Genomic DNA, 22,371 nt, shown 5'->3' with positions numbered 1-22,371 from the left:
CAGGGTATATGGCGTAGAAAACGGTGTCGTCTGATGGGCGCGGGGAGAAGATGGAGGATGAAGAAGAAGAAGAAGAAGGGAACTCCATTACGTATGCAGTATATGCTCAGTTGCTCACTCTGCAAACTTCTATAGTGTTCGGGAAACAACCTCCTTCTTCATAAACCCTCTTTGAAGCTTCGAGGTTTTACGAGGGTATGTGTGAATGAATGAAAAATTAGGAAGTATATATAGGTTTTTAATTTTAATTTCAAATAGCGTTAAATATTTTTTTTTTTTACTGAATTTCTTACAAAATTTATTTTTAGTCCTTAAAAAAACATTATTGTTGGTCCTTATATTTTTCTCCTTTTAACAATTTTTGTCTCAGAGGTTAATATTATCATTAAGGAATAATGTGATGCTTATCATTGGTATATACATGATTTGTCATGACATCAATTAATTTAATATGATAATTATACGTAGTTTTTTTTTTACATGTAATATGTTTATAATTTCTCATATTTTCATAAGGTAAAAATATAATTTATTAAAAACAAATATATATAATTGTTACCTTAGACTAATAAATGATGTAGCAAGTCATGTGGATGCTAGCTTGGTTGTTAAATCAATGCTTAACAACAATACTTAACAACATTGATAAGAAAAATGTTAATAAAAATGTAGAGATAAAAAATGCTACAAAAATATTTAAAAACTAAAAGTAAATTATGGGGCATGTATAAACTCAAAGCATCTCCAATATTATAACTCATCTTGGATTCCTATTTCATTTTTTGTTTGTCCTTGAGTCACAAATGATTTAAGGACTTTCATCATTTTTTATTTTCATGGTAGAACTTAAATTGGAATTATGCCTTTGCATATACCAAATTTTCAGAGTAGTCATCAAATAATTGATTATGTCTTTCTTCATGATTTTAATCTTTTTTTTTTATGTCAGCGCTTAGTGGAGTTGGCTTGTTATTAAAATATAACATGTGTTAGCCATGACGTCTTTCTTTGGGCACCTATTTTTCTTTCCTTGGATAGCTTGCTTGTAATACTTATGAACTTTTGGACAATAACATTCATTTTATAGCACCAAACTTTAAGTTGTGCAATTTCCCCTTTTTAGTAGATTTAGCTGCAAGTTGTTGTAATTTTCTTTAACTTTTAACCATGAAATCATTCGTTTTCTTATCAACATTGACAATAGTATCTTTCAAAATGTTGAGTTATGCTTCAACGAGAAGTCTTCTTCCATTATAAACTTGACTTTTATAGTGTGTTTGGATGGACAAATTTAATAGAAAAATTTATTTTTTTAAAAAATTTAAAATGATTCATGATAAAATAATTTATTTGGATAGAGTATTTGAAAAAAGATTTAATTTTTTATATTTTTATGAATCATTTTGATTGACTAAAATAGTGAGATTTCAAATTTTCTAAAAATATAAAATTTGAAATTCTTTTTTTGGAGATGCTCACTCTAACTCATGTTTTTGCTCGCGACTCTTTCTCGCTCAACACTCACAACTACGGGTGATCAAAGTTTTTACTGCCGATATCGACATAAGTTGTTTTTCACTGACGTTGGCCAAGATTTTTTCGATCAATTTTTTTGTATGATGTCAACCAAAACTATTTTTTACCGATATCGGCTAAGATTTTTTTTAGATGATGTTGGTCAGAGTTATTTTCTCACTGACGTTAATCATGGGAAATTTTTGCTAATGTCGGTCAAAAAAAAATTTTGGCCGTTGTCATCAAGGTTTTTTCAGCTGATGTTGACCAATGATTTTTTTTGCTGATATTGGCTAGATTTGTTCTACTGACATCGGTCATGACTAACTTTTGAGTAGACACCTGTTAGGATTTTTTAGCCGACATTAGCTAGATTTTTTCAGCTAACATCAGCCAAAGTTATTTTTTAGCCAATATTGGCTAGGGTTATTTTTTAGTTGATGTTAGCTAGGGTGTTTTGACTTATGTCAACTAGATTTTCTTTGTCGACGTCGGTTAGAATTTTTTTTACTGACATTGACTATAGTTTTTTAGCTAACATAGACCAGAGCTATTTCTTAACTACATTAGCTAAGTTTTTTTGTTGATGTTGGCTAGGGTTTTTTCTGCTAACACCAATTAGGTATTTTTGATCAACATCGGGCATGATTATTTTTACTCGACATCGACTAGGTTCTTACAGTCGACATCCACTAGAGTTTTTTCGGTCGACATCGATCAGAACTATTTTTTAGCCAATATCAGTCAAGGCTATTTTATAATTGATGTTGGATAAGGTTTTTGTCCGACATTGGTCAAAGCTATTTTTTAGCAAACTTCGACTAGAGAGTTTTCGGCCAACGTTGACCAATGATGTTTTTCAGCCGACATCAGGTAGGTTCTATTGGTCTGCATCGACTAAGCTATTTTTTAGTTGATATTGGATAGATTTTTTTGTTAATGTCTGCTAGGATTTTTTAGGCCAACGTTGGCTAAAAATAACATTGGTCAATGTCGTTCGAAAATGTAGAAGCAAATGACTTTGATGTTTTGATGATGATCATGATGATTTGATGCAAATGATTCAAGAATACAAGCCGCAACATCAAGATGATTACTAGTATTTTAGGAAGGGAATTCCTAATTGATTTAGCAAAGGTTTGGCCAAGTAATTTGAGTTAAAAAGTGTTTTTCAAGAGATTTACTCTCTGGTAATCGATTACTAGAGGATGTAATCGATTACCAGTGGCCAAAAATGGTTTACAACAGCTACTAAATATTTGAATTCAAATTTTAGACTCTGTAATCGATTACACCATATTGGTAATCGATTACCAGCAGTTAATAAACGTTTTAATTCAAATATTAAAGCCTGTAATCGATTACACAATTATTGTAATCGATTACCAGATGAGATTTTCAGAAAATAACTTTCAAGAGTCACATCTATTCAAATGGTTTATGAATGGCCATCAAAGGTCTATTTATATGTGACTTGGAAACACGAATTTGGAGAGAGTTTTTGATTGCCCAAAAAGTTTTATCCTCTCAAAAGATTAAGAGAGTTTTTCTAAATTGAAATGTCTTATCCTCTCAAAGAATTCTTTGGTCAAACACTTGCATATTCAAATAAGGAATTGTGATTGATCTTCATTGTACAATCTATCTCTTTCAAGAGAGATTTCTTCTTCTTTTCTTTTTACTTCTAAAAAAGGATTAAGAGACCGAGAGTCTTTTGTTGTGAAAGAATTCTAAACACAAAGGAAGAGTTGTCCTTGTGTGTTTAGAACTTGTAAAAAGAATTTACAAGATAGTGAAACTCTCAAGCGGGTTGCTTGAGGACTGGACGTAGGCACAAGAAGTGACCGAACCAGTATAAATCAAGTTTGCATTTCTCTCTTCCCTTAAACTTCTTTTATTTATTGCTATTTATCTTTTGCCTTTAAAGAAGTTTATTCTGAATTGTCTTTTGAGTAATTCATGTTAAGGGTGCATTGTTAATCTAAAAAGAGATAGCGAAATTTTAAATTGGGGAATAGTTCTTGTTATCTTAATTCAACCCCCCCTTCTTAAGATAACTGAGGCCATTTGTCTAACAGAAAAGACCTTAGCCGGTGTTGGCCAAACAAACCCTAGCTGATGTTGGTAAAAAAATTTAACCAACATCGGCTGAAAAATAGACTCAACCAACGTTAGCCAAAAAATAGTCCTGACTGATCTCAACTAACAAATATTCCCGACATACTTTGACAAAAAAACCCTATTTGATGTCGACCGAAAAATAGTCTTGGTTGATGTCGGTTTAAAAACATCACTGGTTGTGATCATGCAAAACAACCCTAGTTAAAATTATCAATATTTTGTATTTATAAATTATTAAAAATTGAAAATATTTTTTAATTAATATTTCAAAATTAGATTGTGTTTATTTTCTATAAAGTTCAATATTAACATTTCATCTATTTAAAATATAAAATTAAAATTTTACATATAGAGAAAATTGAATTATCCTATCTAAACAATGAATTTAAAATAAAAGAAATTTGAATTAATTTATTTAAACTTTTGAAAAATAAAAAAAATTAAAATAAAAATAATTCAAATTTTGAACATTTCAAATTCCTTTAAATTTTGAAATTTCTAATCCAAATGGTAATGTTTTTACTGCAATTCTGTCCTTCATAAGGATAAAGTGTAATGTTTTTTTAGGCCAGTTTTAGTAAAATAAAAAATTGTGAAACTTGTGTTTCAACTTTCGCATTAGTGAATTATACACCGCTACTAAAATTTGAGAAAACACAAAACATGGCAGAGTTGTTTGGTGATAGTAGAGATATAGGAAATTTTCTAGAGCTTTTGGTAGAAAGAAGTTGATAATTTTGCATAAAATTTATTATTATTGGGTTTTTTGGTGGTTGCGGAAACATTGGAAAGCATAAAATTCATTGTTGGGTTATTTGGTGGTTGTGGAAGAAAAATGGGGGAAAATGGAGGATTTTAACTAAAAGGAGAAGAAGGATAAATTTACATGAAATTGTAATTGCAAGAAAGGTACAAATTAAATACGAGTATCCATTTAGCATGAAAGAAACAAAAATTGAAATTGAGATTGAGAAATTAAGAATGAGAATGAGAATTGTTGTACAAAGTTTGATCACGGACGACAATTTATAGATTCCCACTTTCCCAAATTTTGCAATTTTTAATCTAAAAAAGTTGTAAGAAAAAATATGAATACGACAATAAAGTCTTCAAATTAACCAAAAGAATCAATTTTATTCTTTATATAAAATATGAATTAATTTCTTATTAATTAGAACAATTGTTAACAACTTTAAAAATTATCAACCATTACTTTTTTCACCAACTTGAACTACTTACACACAATAAATATTACACTCAACAACTTGAATTACTTTAGAAACCTTTGAACAAACATAATCTCAAGGTAAAAAAGTAATATATGCATGAAAAGTGTCAATCTTGGATCATATAAAAATGATTTTTTTATATTTAAATCCAACCTTATTAATTAATTATTTTATTTGAACGATATATATAATGTTACGTTGTAAAATGCAATTTTTTTTAACAGAAATTAAGTAATTATCATCGCCGTGAGTAAACTTGGGATTGGACCGATTTAGCTCTGTTCTTTGCATCACGTCACCATCATCGTGTTCATGTGCTAATCAATTGAAGTGAACAACTCCACTCCTTGAGCTTGCAATTGGTTAAAGCAGCAGAAGATTACTTGAACCAGAAGCAAAGAGCCAAAACATTGTAAATAAATCTCATCATTCCCACCGAATAAAAAAAATGACGCACATTCAACAAAACAGAATTTGTCTGATTCAAGGGCCCAAAAGAGAGAGAGAAAATGGAAACAAGTTTGGCTTGGCTGGTTGGTACCTTCTTCGCTCATTCAGCTGCTACATTACACTACACTTAACACTTCCTTTATCAACGGTCATTCTATAGGGACGTTTCGGTAAATTCCACTCCCTCCTTCGTTCCACCGTCGCTATCAACTGTTTCACACTGAACTCCCTTCTTCGTTTTCACACCATTTTACTTCTACTGTGCCTCCAAAAATCTCATCTTTCTTCTTTATACCGAATTGGGTAGAGTTCATCAGTGACAATGGAAACTGGGTCGAAATCAGAATCACTGAACAGAAACGTGGCGATGAGTGTGAGGGGTGGCACTGGGAAGAAGAAACAGCAGGGTGGTGTAGCAGGCAAAGTGGACTCTTTTGTGCCGAGAAGTGAGCACAACCCGCGAGAGTTACGGTCGTGGGCGAAAAGAACGGGTTTTGTTTCTGATTACTCGGGGGAAGCAGGGACAAGTGGGAGTGCAAAGTTTGAAGCTTTAGAGAGGAGAAGAGAAGGGTCATCTCCGAAGATAGAGATAGATCCGGTGGTGGGAAGAGCGAGGCAAAACGAGATCGTACCAGAGTCTCATGGAGGTGCAACGAGGGGTGAGAATGGTGCTGTTTTGGATGGGAGGGGGAGGAAAGAGAAGGAGAATGAGGGTGGTGAGAGGAAAGTTGGTTTCAATGGGAATGGGAATGGGCATGGAGTGTCTGCAGTTGCTCCTGTGAATGAGGAAAAGGAGGGGGAGGAGGGAAATGGGGATGTTAAGGTCAATGTGTTTCCAGAAGGGGAGGAGGTTGGTGATGGAGGGTGGCAGGGACCGTTGGGATTGAAGTGCGGGCTCAAAGAAAATCCGGGGATTGGTTAGTTTGTGTTCTTCTTTTTCACACTTGATTTGTTTGGTTTTTTTTGTCAGTCTATGTTTTAGAATGCTAGTTTTGGATGGTTTGAAAATTTTATGGTTGGACTTGAATGCGTGTGGAAAAATTCATGTCTCTAGGGAGTGTGTTTTTTTTATCTTTATAATTTTTGAGCTGGATAATGCTGTATGTTCAGCAATGTGAATGCCTGAATGGTATGTTGCTTACTACTTCCTATGTTTGGATGTTCTGAAGCTTGTTAGTAGGTTCATTTATATCTTCGTGAATTGGTCTGTGGGTGATGAGTACTATCTTGTTTAAAAATAGGGAGGATGGTATGAGTGTTATTTGCATTGGATTTTGGCTTGAATGCTATCAACTTCTTTAATCTCTAGTTGCTACTGTTCTTTTCCATGACTGATTGAAGATCCCTTCCATAGATGAGAGAATATGAATGTGAAAAAAATTAGGGGAGAGAGAGAGCGAGAAAGAATGTCTACAATTTATAGGAATTTATAGAATTATTTACGCAGGCATGGAAAGCTAAATTCCATGCCCCTCCCCCTTATAAACATGATCTTTATCTTAGAATATCAGTCTTCAGATCTGTTGGATACAACTAGGCCAAAAGTTATGGCTGTAACTAACAAGATGGGGTGCTTACATAGTCATGTTGCTGTAACTTGCCAAATTATTATTACCTCGTTTTTACTTACATACTGGCATTTCTAATTGCAGTATCTCTTATCTATTATGGCCTGCAGCACTATCTATCATTGGCTGGTTCTCTTGTATTGATCCCATTAGTCATGATACCTGTCATGGGTGGAACAGATGTAAGCATATGCTGTTATTTACTGTTTGCTACCTGTTACTCTAAGAAAATCGATAGTTTTTCATATTCTTGTCTATTCACTTTTACATTAATTGCTGATGACAGAAGGATACTGCTACCGTAATTTCTACAATGCTGTTTCTTTCTGGCATCACGACTATTCTGCACTCCTACCTTGGTACTCGACTGCCTTTAGTTCAAGGGAGCTCATTTGTGTATTTAGCACCTGCATTAGTTATCATAAATGCCCAAGAATATCGGAATCTTACCGAACATGTAAGCTCATTACTTAATTGGCAGACACAAAATGTTAATTCATTAACACATCACTTTAGGCTCTTTCAGTTTAGTCATACAAAATTATATCAAGTAATCTAAATCTGTAAACTATCTGCATTTTGAAATACAATTACTTCAGAAAATATAGTTAGGAGTTAATTTTCACATGGCTTGCAATGTTTTAAATTATACATATTTGAATCACCACAGCATAATTTTCCTTTATCCTTTCTGCTATTGTGTATCTGTTAACTCTTAATAGATTTCTGCATTGCCAGTTTTTGTCAACACTAACAGAACATGGACCTGTTATTCATAAATTACATTAAACTTTGGGTTTTATTCTGTTAGTTTGGATATATTCTCATTAAAGCCTGTATATTTTATTTGCAGAAATTTAGACACATAATGAGGGAACTCCAAGGAGCTATAATTGTAGGTTCAGTATTCCAATGTATCCTGGGATTTAGTGGTTTAATGTCTATTCTACTGAGGTAAGAATTTACTTGCCATATCATATGTCCGTAAATATCTTTTGTATTGTGTTCAATTTAGAAAATTTTTGTAGTTTGCTGCTCTGTTGCCTTTCTAAACATTTACGATGGCTAAGCATTAACACACGAAATAAACATCTGCATAGAGCAATGAAGTCATAGAAGCTAATGAACTTTTATCTAATGAGGATTGTAAACACTTGAGTCTAATCTGTTAATTCTTTACACTTTTAGGTTAATCAACCCAATTGTGGTTGCCCCAACTGTTGCTGCTGTAGGTTTAGCATTCTTCAGCTATGGATTTCCACAAGCAGGCACTTGCCCAGAAATTACTATTCCACAGATAGCGCTAGTTCTAATATTCACTCTGGTGTGTCATGTTTTACATTTCAAGCAGCACCAAATTAATACAGGATATTTGATATCAGAAAAGGCTTTCTAATGATTATAATTTGTAAAGTCTTCTTGTATGTTTGAGGCTTTCTGTTGAATTTTGTAAACAGTTTTTTATTTTTTTTATTTTATATATTAAATGATTTCAGCAGTGTTCAAAAACTCATTATTACTTCTTTTTGTCTTGTTTGAAGTATCTTCGAGGAATATCTATCTTTGGGCGCCACTTATTTCGAATTTATGCTGTAAGTGTCTTAAATTAAGACGTTACTTGTTCATTTTTCATATTGATGAGCTATGCTATGCTTTCATTATAGTTTTTCGTGTGAGTAACTGTGGAGAGTGTTGACTAAGTCTTTCCTTTAGCATGTGTCTATTTAATAATAAATTCTTATAACATTTTTAATATTTTCAGGTTCCCTTGAGTTTGACTATAATTTGGATCTATGCGTCCTTTTTAACAGCTGGTGGAGCATATAATTACAAAGGATGCAATCCAGATATACCAAGTTCAAACATTTTGTTGGATGCATGTAGAAAACATGCATATACCATGAAGCATTGCAGGACTGATGTTTCCAATGCATTGTCTACTGCTGCATGGGTCAGAATGCCATACCCTTTACAGTGGGGTATCCCTATTTTCCATTTTAGGACTTCCATAATCATGGTCATAGTGTCACTGGTTGCCTCTGTGGATTCAGTAAGTATCATATTTAAATGCTCGCAATTCCAAATTATCTTCTGTTTTAGACTGAAATTCAAATTGGAGGTAGCAAAATCTTCACTAATGTGTTAAAGATATATTTCTTAAATTGAAGAAAGTGGTTCACATGCACACCCACACACAGAACTATCCTAATTTATATGGGTTTAGGCAAAACTGAAGGTCCCTGGCTTCTGAATATGATTGATTTTCTTAGACTTGAAAGGCATGATTATTGTCAAGGTTCATTAAGATGAATTGTCATGTTGAAAAACCTAAATATTAAATAGGAGATGAAACCTTATGTAATTGTGACTATCAGGTTGGAACTTATCGTGCTACATCTCTGCAAGTTAATTCGAGGCCTCCAACTCCCGGAGTTGTGAGCCGAGGAATTGCTCTTGAGGGTTTCTGTAGTATATTGGCTGGTCTTTGGGGTTCTGGTACTGGGGCAACAACCTTGACAGAAAACATGCACACAATTGACGTAACAAAGGTGGCAAGTCGGAAGGTAGTGGTAGTTGGAGCAGCTTTCTTGATCATGTTCTCATTTATAGGTAAAATAACAACACTTGGAGAAAAAATCCATAATTGAATTCTATAGTCTTGTCCAACTTAATATGTTTTCATTCCTCTCCATCATTCTGGCTGAGATGGATCTAAGGATGTGCAGTGGTTTCATTTTGGTTCATTAGAGTCTCAAAATATGACTGTTAATATAAGATAGATTGTATGTACACAGGCTATTTTGTTGTTTTGTCCGATCTCTGATGCTTTATTTTGTAGGAAAAGTGGGTGCCCTTCTTGCTTCCATTCCACTGGCCTTGGCTGCTTCTGTACTATGTTTCATGTGGGCTCTTACTGCAGCATTGGGCCTCTCTAATTTACAGTATAGTCAATCTGCCAGCTTCAGGAACATAACAATAGTTGGAGTTTCACTGTTCCTTGGCATGTCTATCCCTGCTTATTTTCAACAATACCAAGCTGAATCAAGTCTGGTACTGCCCAGTTATCTGGTTCCTTATGCAGCAGCAGCATCAAGTGGGCCATTCCGTTCAGGCATAAAGCAAGTAAGTACCTTTTGCCCTAAAATGTAAAAAAAAGGAACAAACAAAAGAAAGATTGGCTGTATAACTTATAGATGAATATGCCCATACTAACGGATTTAATTCACAAGCCTCTAACATCCTAACGGATTTATCCTGATTGAAACTGGTATCATGTAAATTTGTCCTTAATGACAAATCTTTACTTTTGCTTGATTTTCTTGTAAATTCAGCTATTATAACTTATTTCCTCTTCTGATGAATATGAATTATATTTTCTATGTTCAAGCTTGATTTTGCAATCAATGCTCTTATGTCCTTGAACATGGTGGTTACACTGTTGGTGGCATTCCTACTGGACAACACTGTCCCTGGCAGTCAAGAAGAACGAGGGGTGTACCAATGGTCGCGAGCAGAAGACATTGCCACTGATCCCTCACAACAATCCGAATATTCGCTGCCAAAGAAAGTAGCCCGGTGTTGTTGTCGTTTCAAATGCTTGGGAGTCTAATGCTTGGTTCACTCTCACATTTTAATCCTGGTAACATTCCTTCAAGAAAAAGGCCACTCCCAGGATATGTCCATTATTCCTTTATTCTCTTCCGTGGGACTGGAAGATGTTGCAGTTCATGAAGACAAAGGTAAATTATACAAGGATGTGTAATATAACTATAGTGACATTAGATTGGTGATAGGCTGATAGCTATAGAATATTTGTTATGCTTCGAAATTTCATAGTTGATAGTTGTTTCACACGTCAATTGTCTGCTGAAAAAAAAAAAAAAGTGTACTCACTTACTTATTGAGTTAATACTGAAAAGAGTTGTTGTTACGGCGGTCATCTTTAAATTCGAATTGATCCAAACCAATCCAAACAGTTTGGATTGAATAATTTTTGTATTTAGATCAAACTCAAATCATACAAATCAAACCCATTGAGTTTTGGATTAGGTCAAGGGTTTGAATATCTAGACCCACTACTCACTGACCCGATACATTGACCAGTTAATTTGTATTAAATTATTATTATTATTATTAATATATAAGTAATTGGTTAAAATCTATTGCAACAAAGATGATTGTAGATCTATTTTAATTTTAATTTGTTTTAAACTATTTTAGTTTTAGTCGAAATTTTAATTGCATTACTCATTTGATTATTTGAAAACATTGAAATTTTCAATTAATTTATGGGTTTTTAGGTTTTATGAGTGTGGTATTTGTTTATTATATTTTAATTTTTAAACCAAATTTAACATAATGTTACTCTATGTGATGATGATGACAAATTGACGATAATATGATTCCTCCTATGATTTTTTAAACTATTTGACTACACTTAATAATTATAAGTAATGTATAATGTATTTCATTTAATAAAAAATTTAGTTTATAAAAAATATTTCATTTAAAAAAATAAATAAAATTAAATGTTTTAACCTTTCGATTCAACCCAATCCAAATCGTTTACAAACGGATTAATTTAGGTTGAGTTTCATTTTTTTTTTAAAATCGATCTAAACTAACTCATTTAAATTTTTGATCGAATTGTGAACTTAATCCAAACCAACCTGTTAATTGTTGTAGGAGGAATTATCAAAACAAAGAATGGTAAGTTAGAAAGATTTTAGACTTGAACCTGCCCATGAATCATTAACTCAACTGGTTATTGTTTAAGTAACAAGTGTATTAAAGAGCGTGTTGTTAGTATTTCAATCCGAAGCTAACTCAGGTTGATTTGTTGGTCTGCCAGTCCTCAATTAGGGAACGAAGGGTATGATTAGGGGTGAGGAAAGTGTGCTTCAGCCTCAAATTTGTCACTGGTGATGTGTCACGTCCCGATTGCAGCCAATGTTCTATTGCTTCTAGCTCATAAGAAAATCCATCTGCTGCCACGTGTGGGTTTTTCATTACCTCCTGCATGCAGAGCCAACAACACAAGAACACAACCTTAAGTTCAAGGATTATTAGCAAACATAAAATGCAACTCCACTTTTGCCTGTCCGTTCAAACATTATGTGCAGGACTCAACATATGATCATTCTTGATATCTCTTGGCTAGTGGCTTTTTCGAATTTTATCAGGATTAGTCATGAAACTTGCAACATATCACAGACATTACAAATAAATAAAGGAAAAATCATACTATTTAGCTAGCTAGGAGAAATACTTAGCTACTTGTAGGAGAAGAAAATGAGAAATTAAAATAAATTAAATTTTTATAAAGTAAAATCAACTAATGCACCTAACTTTTATAGATTTATTTATTTATTTATTTAACTTCTCTAAAAGTAAAGGGTTAATTTTAGTAAGAAAGTTTAATATTGTATTATATTTTATCTTCTTATTTTCTTATCTTATAAATACTCATGAAGAAGCTTATAACATGGTCTAACTCATTAAAAAAAATTAAAAGATCAAGAGGGTAACCTGAAGTATGGGACAAAGGAAAACACTAGGCACATCACTGGATCCCTCTCTATTTATACATCCACCATTAATGTTTGTCTTTCGCCTTTCCCTTCCAACAATTTCATCCCCCTTTCTTCTTATCTCATTGAGTTCCTCTAAAACCCTTGCAATGCTCAATTCCAAGTTGGGCTCGCTTTTGATGGACATGCACCTCATAGCCAGGCCCGCAAGTTCCCTTGCTAGATCCAATGGCCATTGTCCAGCCATCTCATCAAGAACACCACCCAAAGCCTCTCTATCTATATCTACCGTCATCACCTCCTCAACGAGCCCAGCCCAATTTCTTCCAGTTAGAAGGTGCATTAACAAAGCCCCTATGGCCCGCAAATCTGACTCAATATTACAATGTTCATCATGGCATTCATGGAGCCCAAAGCCCGTGATCTTTGCAATCAAATGGCGGTCTAGGAGGATTTTCGATGGGGTCAAATGACAATGAATAGCGGGCCTTGGCTCAGCTACATTGAGAAAGCCCAGGCCCGAACAAACTTCTGTGGCTATTCGTATTCGGTCATGCCATCGTAAGGTTCGGTTTCTTCTCCTAGAAAACAGCATGTCTCGTAAGCTTCCATTGCGCATGTATTCCAAAACTATGCATTTGGGCTCGGAGCAAAAGCCAACCATGGCAACCAGATGAGGTTGCCTAATATCACCAAGAAGCCTCACCTGAAATATGCGGTGTAAATTAGTAAATTCAAGCTGAGACAGAATTTTATAATTATTTCGAGGAAAAAACTATTTGAAAATTCTATATAACAAGAAATTTTGGAAACAAAATTAACATGATCATTGAACATATGTCATCATGGGTCAGACACAATTAGTTCAATATTTGAATTGAATTGGGGGAATTTATAGGACACCCAACAAATACTTTTCACTTTTTTAACCTATCGTGTCTATTAATTCAATTGATTTGAATATTCTATTAATACCACAAATGAGTAGCATATTATTAAACCCCACAGAAGATTACATTTCATAACTATTTTTGATATTGTTTTTCAACTAGAATTAGAGCTTCATTTAGTAATTCCTCTAATAAAAAAAATACATTAAAGATTAACACAATCAAAGAAAAGAAATTGATGTGAAATACTTATATTTGTACCTTGGATTGGAAATGTTGGGGTGACAAAGAAGGCAGCATCTTGATAGCAACAGTGGAATGGTTAAAGCGTCCCCTATACACATTGGTCCAATCCCCGCCGGACTTCAACCTGAGGCGCTCGGAGAAGTTATCCGTCGCCAACCGGAGCTCCTCCTCGGTGTACTCCCTGAACGCACAGAACGTTGTCTCGGCGAGCCTCGCGGCCATTCCGATGGCGTCCTTCTGCTTGCAGAACTCGATCCTTCTGTTGAGCACATCCCTCTGCCGCCTCAGCTCCTCTATCTCCCTCCCCATCTCCCTCCTCTCCCCCACCGCCTTCTCCAGCTGCGTCTCCGCCCGAATCTTCGCTAACGTCCATATTTGGAGCCGGTTTGAGAGCTCCGATTGGACTTCCGTGAGCGAGCTCAGCCTCCTCTTCCTCTCTTCCACCTCCGTTCTCATCTCCTCTGTTTGCTCCTTCTCTGCGTCTGATTCCTTCTTTAGCTCCTCTCTTGCACTCACCTCTTCACGTATTCGACTTTCTAGTTCTTCGGCCTAACAAGTAGCCATTAACAGATGAGAATTTACGTGTATATGACATGCAAGCAAGAAAAAAAGAGGGATAAATCAATCCCTAGAAGGTATAGTTAGTCAAACGCTCAAATTAATCCCTAGACAAGGAAAATTATGTTTGTGGTCTTTGAATGTAAAATAAAAAATTAATACTAAGGATAAAATTTAGTTGTAATTTTAATTTTTTGTTGCTACTATGCTTAACTTTTGTATAATACTTTCATATTTAATTATAAGAATTTTTTAACTAATTTATGTGTCTTAACAAAAAATTAGTTAATTTACTTAATCACATTAAATCTTTTAATTATTTGTATCATTATTTAAAATTTTTTTTTTATTTAGTTAATTATTTTTTATTAATGTTTGAAGAAAGAATAATTAAGGATATATAAGAAAAAATACTTAATGCATCTTATAAAAAGGAATAAAGTAATTTTTAGAAAAGATTTTATAATTAGAAACAAAGAGAGTAATTCAAGTTTAGATAAAGTCATTATGTATCTTTTTCCTAATTTTTCACAAAATTATATATTCAAGGCTCAGATTCGATATAACTGATTAAATATGAATAATCTCATGTTGATATATATTCAAGGCTCACCATAAATGTAATTTTTATTATTCCAGGCTTAATGTGGCCAATGTTGTATCTTTCATTTATTGATTTGACTATTTATTAAAAACAGAGAGAGGAAAAATTTTGCATTTGTGTCACCAAGTTAAACTGATTTAGAATATTACCCGACTGTTGCATAAACAAATTGCCCATTCAGCTTTAGTATGCCTCTCTATGTTATCCTTGGCTTCTTTCCTCTTCAATTGGATGGTCTTCTGACCTTCATTAAGCTTATTTTTCAGGATCTCAATTTTTTCCGCAGTACTCTGAGTAGGAGGAGACAAAGTTAGGCAATATTTTTGACAAATCAATACACCATGCACATAATGTGAAATAACAAAGGATCAAAGGCACATATAAAGTATGTGACTATATTGTCAAACGTCTACTATTTAACAACTTTTTGTTTTTGGGTCCAAAAGCACACATAGAAAGCTAATCATGGCTTTAGAGCAAGATCAACATTTGAAAATAGCTTTCATATCTTGCAAACTAAACCGACCAAAAGTTTAAAAAAGGGTACCCTCAATTTATATTACAATATATACTTATCAAATACTAACAAGAGTCAAAGTAAGAATTCTTTAAAGAAAGATATTACATATCAAATTTAGACTTTCACAAACAGACGCCTTCTTTTTCAACAGTGTACAATAAAAACAAATTGTATTATGCATATATGTAAAAGTGAAACCAATCATCTAACAACTCCCTAGAAGAAACAAAACGAAAGGGAACAAAGAAGATAAATATTAGCATTAATCAAGGCCACATATTTGAGAAAAATATCCGTCATTGTTATAGTTACCATATTATAATTGTTCTGTTCAGTGACATGTGGCTCAATTGGTCCAATCTGTGAGTCGTCATTTTCTTGCACGCAGCTTCCTTCCTCCGGCTTCGAAGACAACAATTCTTGATAGTAATTTTCAATTTCCTGGAGGTAAAATTCCCACTGGTTTCGGTTTACAGGGGACTCCAAATTGCTTGAGGAAAGTGATGCAATTCTATCTTGTGAATCGTTGGTTTTGTCTTTGAACCACTTGTCTAACCAATCTTTGAAAGTTATCTTATCTCTCATTCTTGCAACCATGACCCCCTGATCATCCTCCATGATTTTCTCATCATTCTTCCCTCTTAAGAAAACTTGTTTCCCTCCACAAATAACGAACAATTCACAGAAAGAAGGCTTTTGCTCATGAACATGGAACAATCCATTAATAGCACCTTTAGATTTCCTGACCCATGATAAAAAAAAATGTATTAAGGAAAATAATAGAAAATTTAGCATGGCTTAAAAAAATTCTAGAAGAAAAAGAGCAAGGAAATGAATGAAAGAGTACATGGAGGGCTTCATGAATGAAAATCCCATGACCAATTTGGTTATTCCTAGACCAAAGATCAAGTCTATGACGCGCTTTTGCATAGGTTCATCAAATTTCTCAACTTCAAGAATCTCTGCTGGCACCTGTAATATGCACAAACAGAAGACTAGAGTTAGACTAAACCATTATAACTTCATTTCATATGATCTGAGTAAAACAACAACTAAGCCTTATTGTGATGTCAGTTGCACGGATCACACGATAACATTCAGCACGATTAAAAACCAATGCTTCAGGAATTATACTACATCACTATAAGCTCATTTCACTTCATTTGATCTGAGTAATTGAACACTACTATTGAAGTACTAAAATGAACACACACTTACCTTTCCACAGAAAGCAATATACTTGGAAAGCAGCTTGTTGATTTTATCCTGCTCATCTTTCCTGAGAATTTGTAGTTTCTCCTCACTCACAGATCTTGCTGGAAGTTTCCCAACTGCCACAAAATCACAAAACTAAGCTAAACCCAATTGAATTTCAATGCTAAAAAAAATTAAAGCTGATACATAACTCCAACTTACATGGTGTATGGACATAATCCTTGGTACTATTGTGTGTGAGATGGAGAATAACAATGGAAATTGGATGAGAATTCCACTTCTTGAGAGCCCAATTCAAAGTCTTATATCCATCCTGCACATCATTCCCAACAGCAACATAGATTTTCTCGGTTTGGATTGCATCCATTTGATTGTTCCGAGCTATAAAAACTTCAACTCCCTATCAGCAACAAGAAGCAAGATGAATTCTAGTGAAACAACCCATGTCACAGTACACACCTATGATAAGGTAACAAGTTATGAATTGTGTTGATAGAGACTTTAACACTGTAGAAGGAATAAAGAAAAGGTTTGTGTATGAGAATTTTCAAAGCTTTCTTTTGGGACTTTCACAAGTGTTTGGTTTAAAGACTATTGTATTAGTGCTTTAATCGGGACTTCCAAGGGAAGAGTTGAAGGGGAGGGCCAGGTTTGGACTTTTGTGTATGGCGTGTGATGATTGACAAATGGTGCTGGGGTCGTAGTGTATGTATCATCTTCTTTGCCATTTGCTTGCATATCAACCGTAATTTCAACGGGTCCACCCTCTACCTAGAATTCACTTTTGTTCTTTTCTGGATTATGATAATAATAAACTCTTTGAAATTACTAACTTCATAAATACGTGTGATTAACTAATATGTATAACTCACAGTGTAAAAATAGTTTAACATTTTCATCTAATTATAAATCACCTCATTATAAATTATTGTTTAAATTATTTTTAAAAAATTATTTTAAAAATCAATAAACTTATCATATATAAGCCGTACAATTCTCATTTTTTGTTTGCTAATATGGATTGTCATGTACAATATAAGATTTAAATTACTCGTTTATTTTATCTCTATCGCTTTTATTTATTTGTTTTTACTTAAAATAACACTTAAATAAAAAAATCATTTTCATGTCTTATCAAGTGACTTCAAAATTATTGCTTGCATAAATTATTGTGAGGTATACACGTTTTCTAGAATTAAAATAAAAATACCACCATTTTTTTTATTAGGTAATCAAGCCTTAATATTTCTTTGAATCAATTATTTGAATTTTCTTTCTTGTTTCTTTTGCTTTCTTTTGTAAAGGGAGAGTAGAGTACAGTACAGATACTCTGAAAATCATAGACTTGTCTCGTTTTCTAAGAAGGCATATAACATGCGTGGACACGGTCTAATACCCATGACATGAAAACCCAACAAGACACATGCCATTGCTTTCTGCAACCTTTTTTTTTTGTCTTTCGGATTGGCTAATCCAAATTGGTTCTTTACATTCGTGATTGGTTACACCTTTTACATTTTGAATTGACCAATGCATAAGGTAAAAAAAAATTCTGAAAAGGTGTGGAAGCAATTTTTGGGGTGCGAGAAGTAATTGCCCTGTCTACAACCAAAACATGACAAGTGCCTTGCTGGTTCTTTGACGAGGGCTATTTTTTAAGTGCCTTGCTATTCCCACAGCTCTGATTTCTAAGTTTGTTTCCAACCATTTCAAAAACATGATAAAAATACCTTTACCGGAAATATGTTTTTGTTAAATGTCTTGAAAAATCATAATAGAAATGTGTCTCTATTTTGCATCTCATAAATCTTGTCGAGATATATACAAATAAAAAAGGTTTCCATCATAGGTATTCTTGTAAAAAAAATGAAAAGATTAAGGTGAACATAGGAAATGGTATGAGAATAACAAAGCCCATTAGTTAATGTCCAATGAAGTGGACAAGTGCTGCATTGCATTACAATGTTAAAGGGGAAGAAACAACTATTTCCACTATCAGATTTTGCTATTAACATTACCAATCTTGTGAAATCTCTATTTTATCAACTCAGCAAATCCGTGCATCCCCTTCCTTTCTCCTCAGATCCAAAACCATCTCCCTCACCCCAACCCAGATCAACAACCCCTCACATTGTCACAAGATTGCGCCACCCTCCCCCGCCCTACCTTTGCCCCAAATCTGAGGCCCTACGTGTGTGACCACAACATTGCCATTGCGCATGCTTGACCCCAACTTCAAGGCTCCGCACGCGTAATCCCATCCACCATCGTGTCATCCATTTTCGAATCTGTGTTGAGGGGTTTAAGGGTTTGGGGTTAGTTATCTTGAATCTATCTTGTTAAGGGGTCAATGGGTTTGAGAGGGGGGGAGGAAGGGAATGAAGTGTTGGATTTGGTTTGATCTAAGGTTAGGAAGGCGGTGAGGGGTTGCAGGGCCAACAAAGGAAATATGATTTTATTGTTGTACAACGAAGTCATACTTTCGTTATTTTTTATTTTTCACCCCTAGGGTGTATAATGGAAAATACAATTCCATTGAACAAATCTACAAAGCAAATATGATTTTGTTTTGTAAATTTCCAAATGTGCAACAAAAACACGTTTTCATTGTGCTTCATCCAAGGGGCAATTTGGAAATACAACCAAAAGACACCCATATGAATAGTGCTAATAATAAAAATTATAGTGCCAATAGCAATACCCTTTCAACGGTCATGTTTGAAGTTGCCTACCTCATTCTTAATGGAATGGAGTTAGGGCTGTGTAAAAATTGGTTAAAAAAAACCAAATCAAACTGGTTTTCGAAATAGTTTAACCAATTTGGTTTTTAACCCAAATCTGCAAACTGGTTTTAGAAAACAAGTGTTGAATTGGTCTTGAATCGATTCTAAACTGAACTTCTTTCGAACCAATTTATAATTGTTTTTAGAGCTGAACCGATTCTAAATTAGTTTCAAACTAGTTTTAAATTGTTTTAAGAGTTGAATTGGTTTTGAATTGGTTTTCAAATTTTATTTTTTTGAATTAGCAAAGTAACTTTGCCCAGAAAAATACAGATTACTCACATTATCGTTACCATACTTTGTCCAAACCTCCATCCTATGTCTAGCTTCCCTTGCACATAAAGGATGGAAAGAAGCTATGTAGCTTCTTAAAAATGCCACATAGAAGAAATGACTTGCAAGTTACAAGAATTTCAGGAGTGTAATATAGTTAAGAATACAAACTTACAAATACAACTAATACAGGATCAAAAAGAGCATATCAATTAAAATATTTACTATTGAGATTTGAGAAACAATAGATGCAACACATGCAGATTTGAGCACATCATTTTAAAGACCTAATCAGCTAGCTTTCAAGAACAACACTAGCAGGCTCCCGTGGTTTATATATTACATAGTTGATTTTATATGAGTTTATTGTCACAATAGCAATGATTGAGACTTGTATCTATTCAAAATCAAAGTTGAGTAGAAATGGAACTCTTTCTCACCCGTAAATACCAAGACAATCAATGTTCTATCTTGGCACAGAATAACAAGCCAAAGTATAATCAGGTTGACAAAAAACTTGAAGCTGCTAAAGATTTGTCTTTTTAAATAGAGAAATTCATTATCAGTACGAATATATCAATGATGAGTCAAAATCAAAACAACATTTAAGTATAGAAAAAGATAAGTCTAGCAATAGGGCAACTTCAAAGTTTAAAAATTGAAGTTTAGGCAGTTCACACCTATACATACAAGAATAATTATTTGCTTTCAGAATCATACTTCTTCTACCACAAAATCTGCATCATCCAAACCATTGAAACCTGAAAGAACTACTCAAGCCACCAAAATAGAATTAAGGAGGTAGCAGACCTATATATGTTAGCATCAAGAGATTGAAATGATTGCAAGGCCTTCATGTTCTGATAGAAGGCCTCTCTTGAAGTCTGGCCTCAGATAATTTGTCCACTTGAGCCTGCAACTTTTGCCACACCTTAACAGCCCTGCATGAAGGAATAACCAAATTTGCCAAGTCACCATATTGATTATTACTTTCTATTGAAAGTCTTCAAAAATATATCTTCAAAAGGAAATGAGTTATACAAATATATTAGAATAGAGCTAAATATAAAGATACTAGATTCAGATTACAAAACCAGATAAACTTTATTGGAGTTAGAACTAAATTAAACCAAGCAGTCACTTGACATTTCCATCCTAATATCACCCAAAAGAATTTTGAAAGCAAAGTTGACATTTCCAATAGTTCAATAACAGTGATGATCCAAATCAAAAGGTCCAAATAGAGATAGGTATAGCAAGCACATCTCTTGCAATGCTTGGAAAAGTTGGGAATCGGCTTGAGTTCAGCTTCCACCAATTCAAAACATCCAAATCCAGTCGACTATCTCTAGCATCCTCCAGGTATATATCTCATTCAGATGTACTAGATATAGTTGATTGGAAATATCGACTATAGCCATAAGGATCATTCTCATCCCTTTCACTAGGTCGAGCTCGAGCCTCCTGTGAGCTAACTTTAAACTCATCACCACCACTACTATATTCTTCAAACAATGATCTAAAGCTAGATTCCATTTTATCCCTCAACTTATAAGTCAATTCACCCCCTTCACCACCAAAACTTTCAGCAATAAGCCAAATCGTGAATTTTAATTTGTAACTCGGGTGCAACACGAGAGACCGTCAATAACATGTTTATACGATCAAGATTGCCCCAATACTTATCATATTTTTCCTTATGCCTAGAACCGTCGTTCTTACACTTATATTCACACCCCTAGAAGTAGACATTTTCCTGATTTTCATTCCTATCCCAAAGGCCTCAAACATATACATAGTTCTTGCCAAATAAGATGAACCAGAAATGCGTAAAGTAGCATCATAGAAAATCTCAAAGAATGGCAAGATTGAACGCACAAATTCCCAATCACAATATGTAGGAGCCGAGCCCATGAATTTTTTGTCTCTCAATTTGAACTCCTCAAATGCCTTGTGATGCTTTAAAGAGGCTTCTAACATCAAGTAAGTAGAATTCCATCTAGTTTCTACATATAAGCAAACAAGGCCTTTATATTCAATGTTTACTTGTGCAACACATTCCTTGAATTTAGACAATCTAGAAGGGGAGGATTTTACATACTTGATAGCAACACGAACCCTACAAATAGTTGCAATATCCTCTTTGAAACCTTCTTGCACAATTAAATTAATAATATGTGCACAACATCACATGTGAAGATAATTTTCATTCAACACCAAACGATTCCAAGACATTAGCCTCTTTTGCATATATTCAATTGCTTTATCATTTGAGGTAGCATTGTCAATTGTCAATGAAAGAACACAGGTTAGGCCTTAACTACTTAAGCAACTCTTAATCATCCTAGCCAAATTCTTCCCCGTGTGACTTTTGACTTGAAAAAAGTTTCTCACTTTCTTCTGCAATATCCATCCATTTTCAATAAAATTTGTTGTCAAACTCATATAAGTCAGATTTTGTGAAGAAGTCCATGTGTCTGCAGTGAGGCAAACCCTTTAACAATCTTGAGAAAAAAGCTCTTCAATTTTACTTTCTCACTACTCCAAAGACTAAGAACATCTCGTGTCAAGGTAGTGCACGAGACGATAACACGAAAAGGTGCTATAATGCTAAAAAATTCTCGAAAGGCTTCATGCTCAACTGTATGGAAAAAGAGCTTCAATGCCACAAACAATTTCACCAGTGCAATCTGACATGCTTCTTGGTCAATCATGGAAGAGGAAGAAGGAGTAATGGTCGTTGAAGAAGAATTTGATTTTTGCTTCTTGCTCATGATGTCTGATTTCTTATTGCTTTGATAGTGGCTAAATAATTATACTTTGATAATAGAAAATAAAGTAAAATTGTCTTTAAAAATAATTATTTAG

At 34.0% G+C, this 22,371-nt stretch overlaps 3 protein-coding genes across 3 annotated transcripts in view; 1 reads left to right on the top strand and 2 right to left on the bottom strand.

Moving 5' to 3' along the window:
- LOC100787324 (protein ecdysoneless homolog) overlaps nt 1-241 on the bottom strand; it is a gene marked incomplete in the record, with an annotated part of 5,746 nt that extends 5,505 nt beyond the window's left edge. Inside the window, 1 exon segment of the mRNA XM_006572935.3 lies at nt 1-241. Coding sequence (XP_006572998.2) covers nt 1-88 — 88 coding nt within the window.
- Nucleotides 242-5,262: 5,021 nt separating this feature from the next.
- Nucleotides 5,263-10,814, top strand: LOC102665040 (nucleobase-ascorbate transporter 11). Its single transcript, XM_006572934.4, has 10 exons — nt 5,263-6,232; nt 6,968-7,065; nt 7,170-7,340; nt 7,737-7,837; nt 8,072-8,207; nt 8,425-8,475; nt 8,646-8,933; nt 9,259-9,493; nt 9,723-10,006; nt 10,272-10,814. Exons 1-10 carry the CDS (start codon nt 5,638-5,640, stop codon nt 10,491-10,493), a joined length of 2,181 nt encoding a protein of 726 aa, XP_006572997.1. The 5' UTR covers nt 5,263-5,637; the 3' UTR covers nt 10,494-10,814.
- Nucleotides 10,815-11,607: 793 nt separating this feature from the next.
- Nucleotides 11,608-17,123, bottom strand: LOC100786771 (putative U-box domain-containing protein 50). Its single transcript, XM_006572933.4, has 8 exons — nt 16,649-17,123; nt 16,451-16,563; nt 16,080-16,204; nt 15,545-15,974; nt 14,862-15,002; nt 13,566-14,099; nt 12,413-13,120; nt 11,608-11,899 (listed from the first exon to the last, which is right to left on the bottom strand). The coding sequence occupies exons 1-8, from the start codon at nt 16,812-16,814 to the stop codon at nt 11,711-11,713; spliced, it is 2,406 nt and encodes an 801-aa protein (XP_006572996.1). The 5' UTR covers nt 16,815-17,123; the 3' UTR covers nt 11,608-11,710.
- Nucleotides 17,124-22,371: the final 5,248 nt, after the last annotated feature.

Source organism: Glycine max, chromosome 1 (assembly GCF_000004515.6).
Source record: "Glycine max cultivar Williams 82 chromosome 1, Glycine_max_v4.0, whole genome shotgun sequence".
NCBI classification, from domain to species: Eukaryota; Viridiplantae; Streptophyta; class Magnoliopsida; order Fabales; family Fabaceae; genus Glycine; species Glycine max.
Note: the sequence above shows the minus strand (reverse complement) of the source record. Positions and strands in the feature narration are given on the sequence as shown.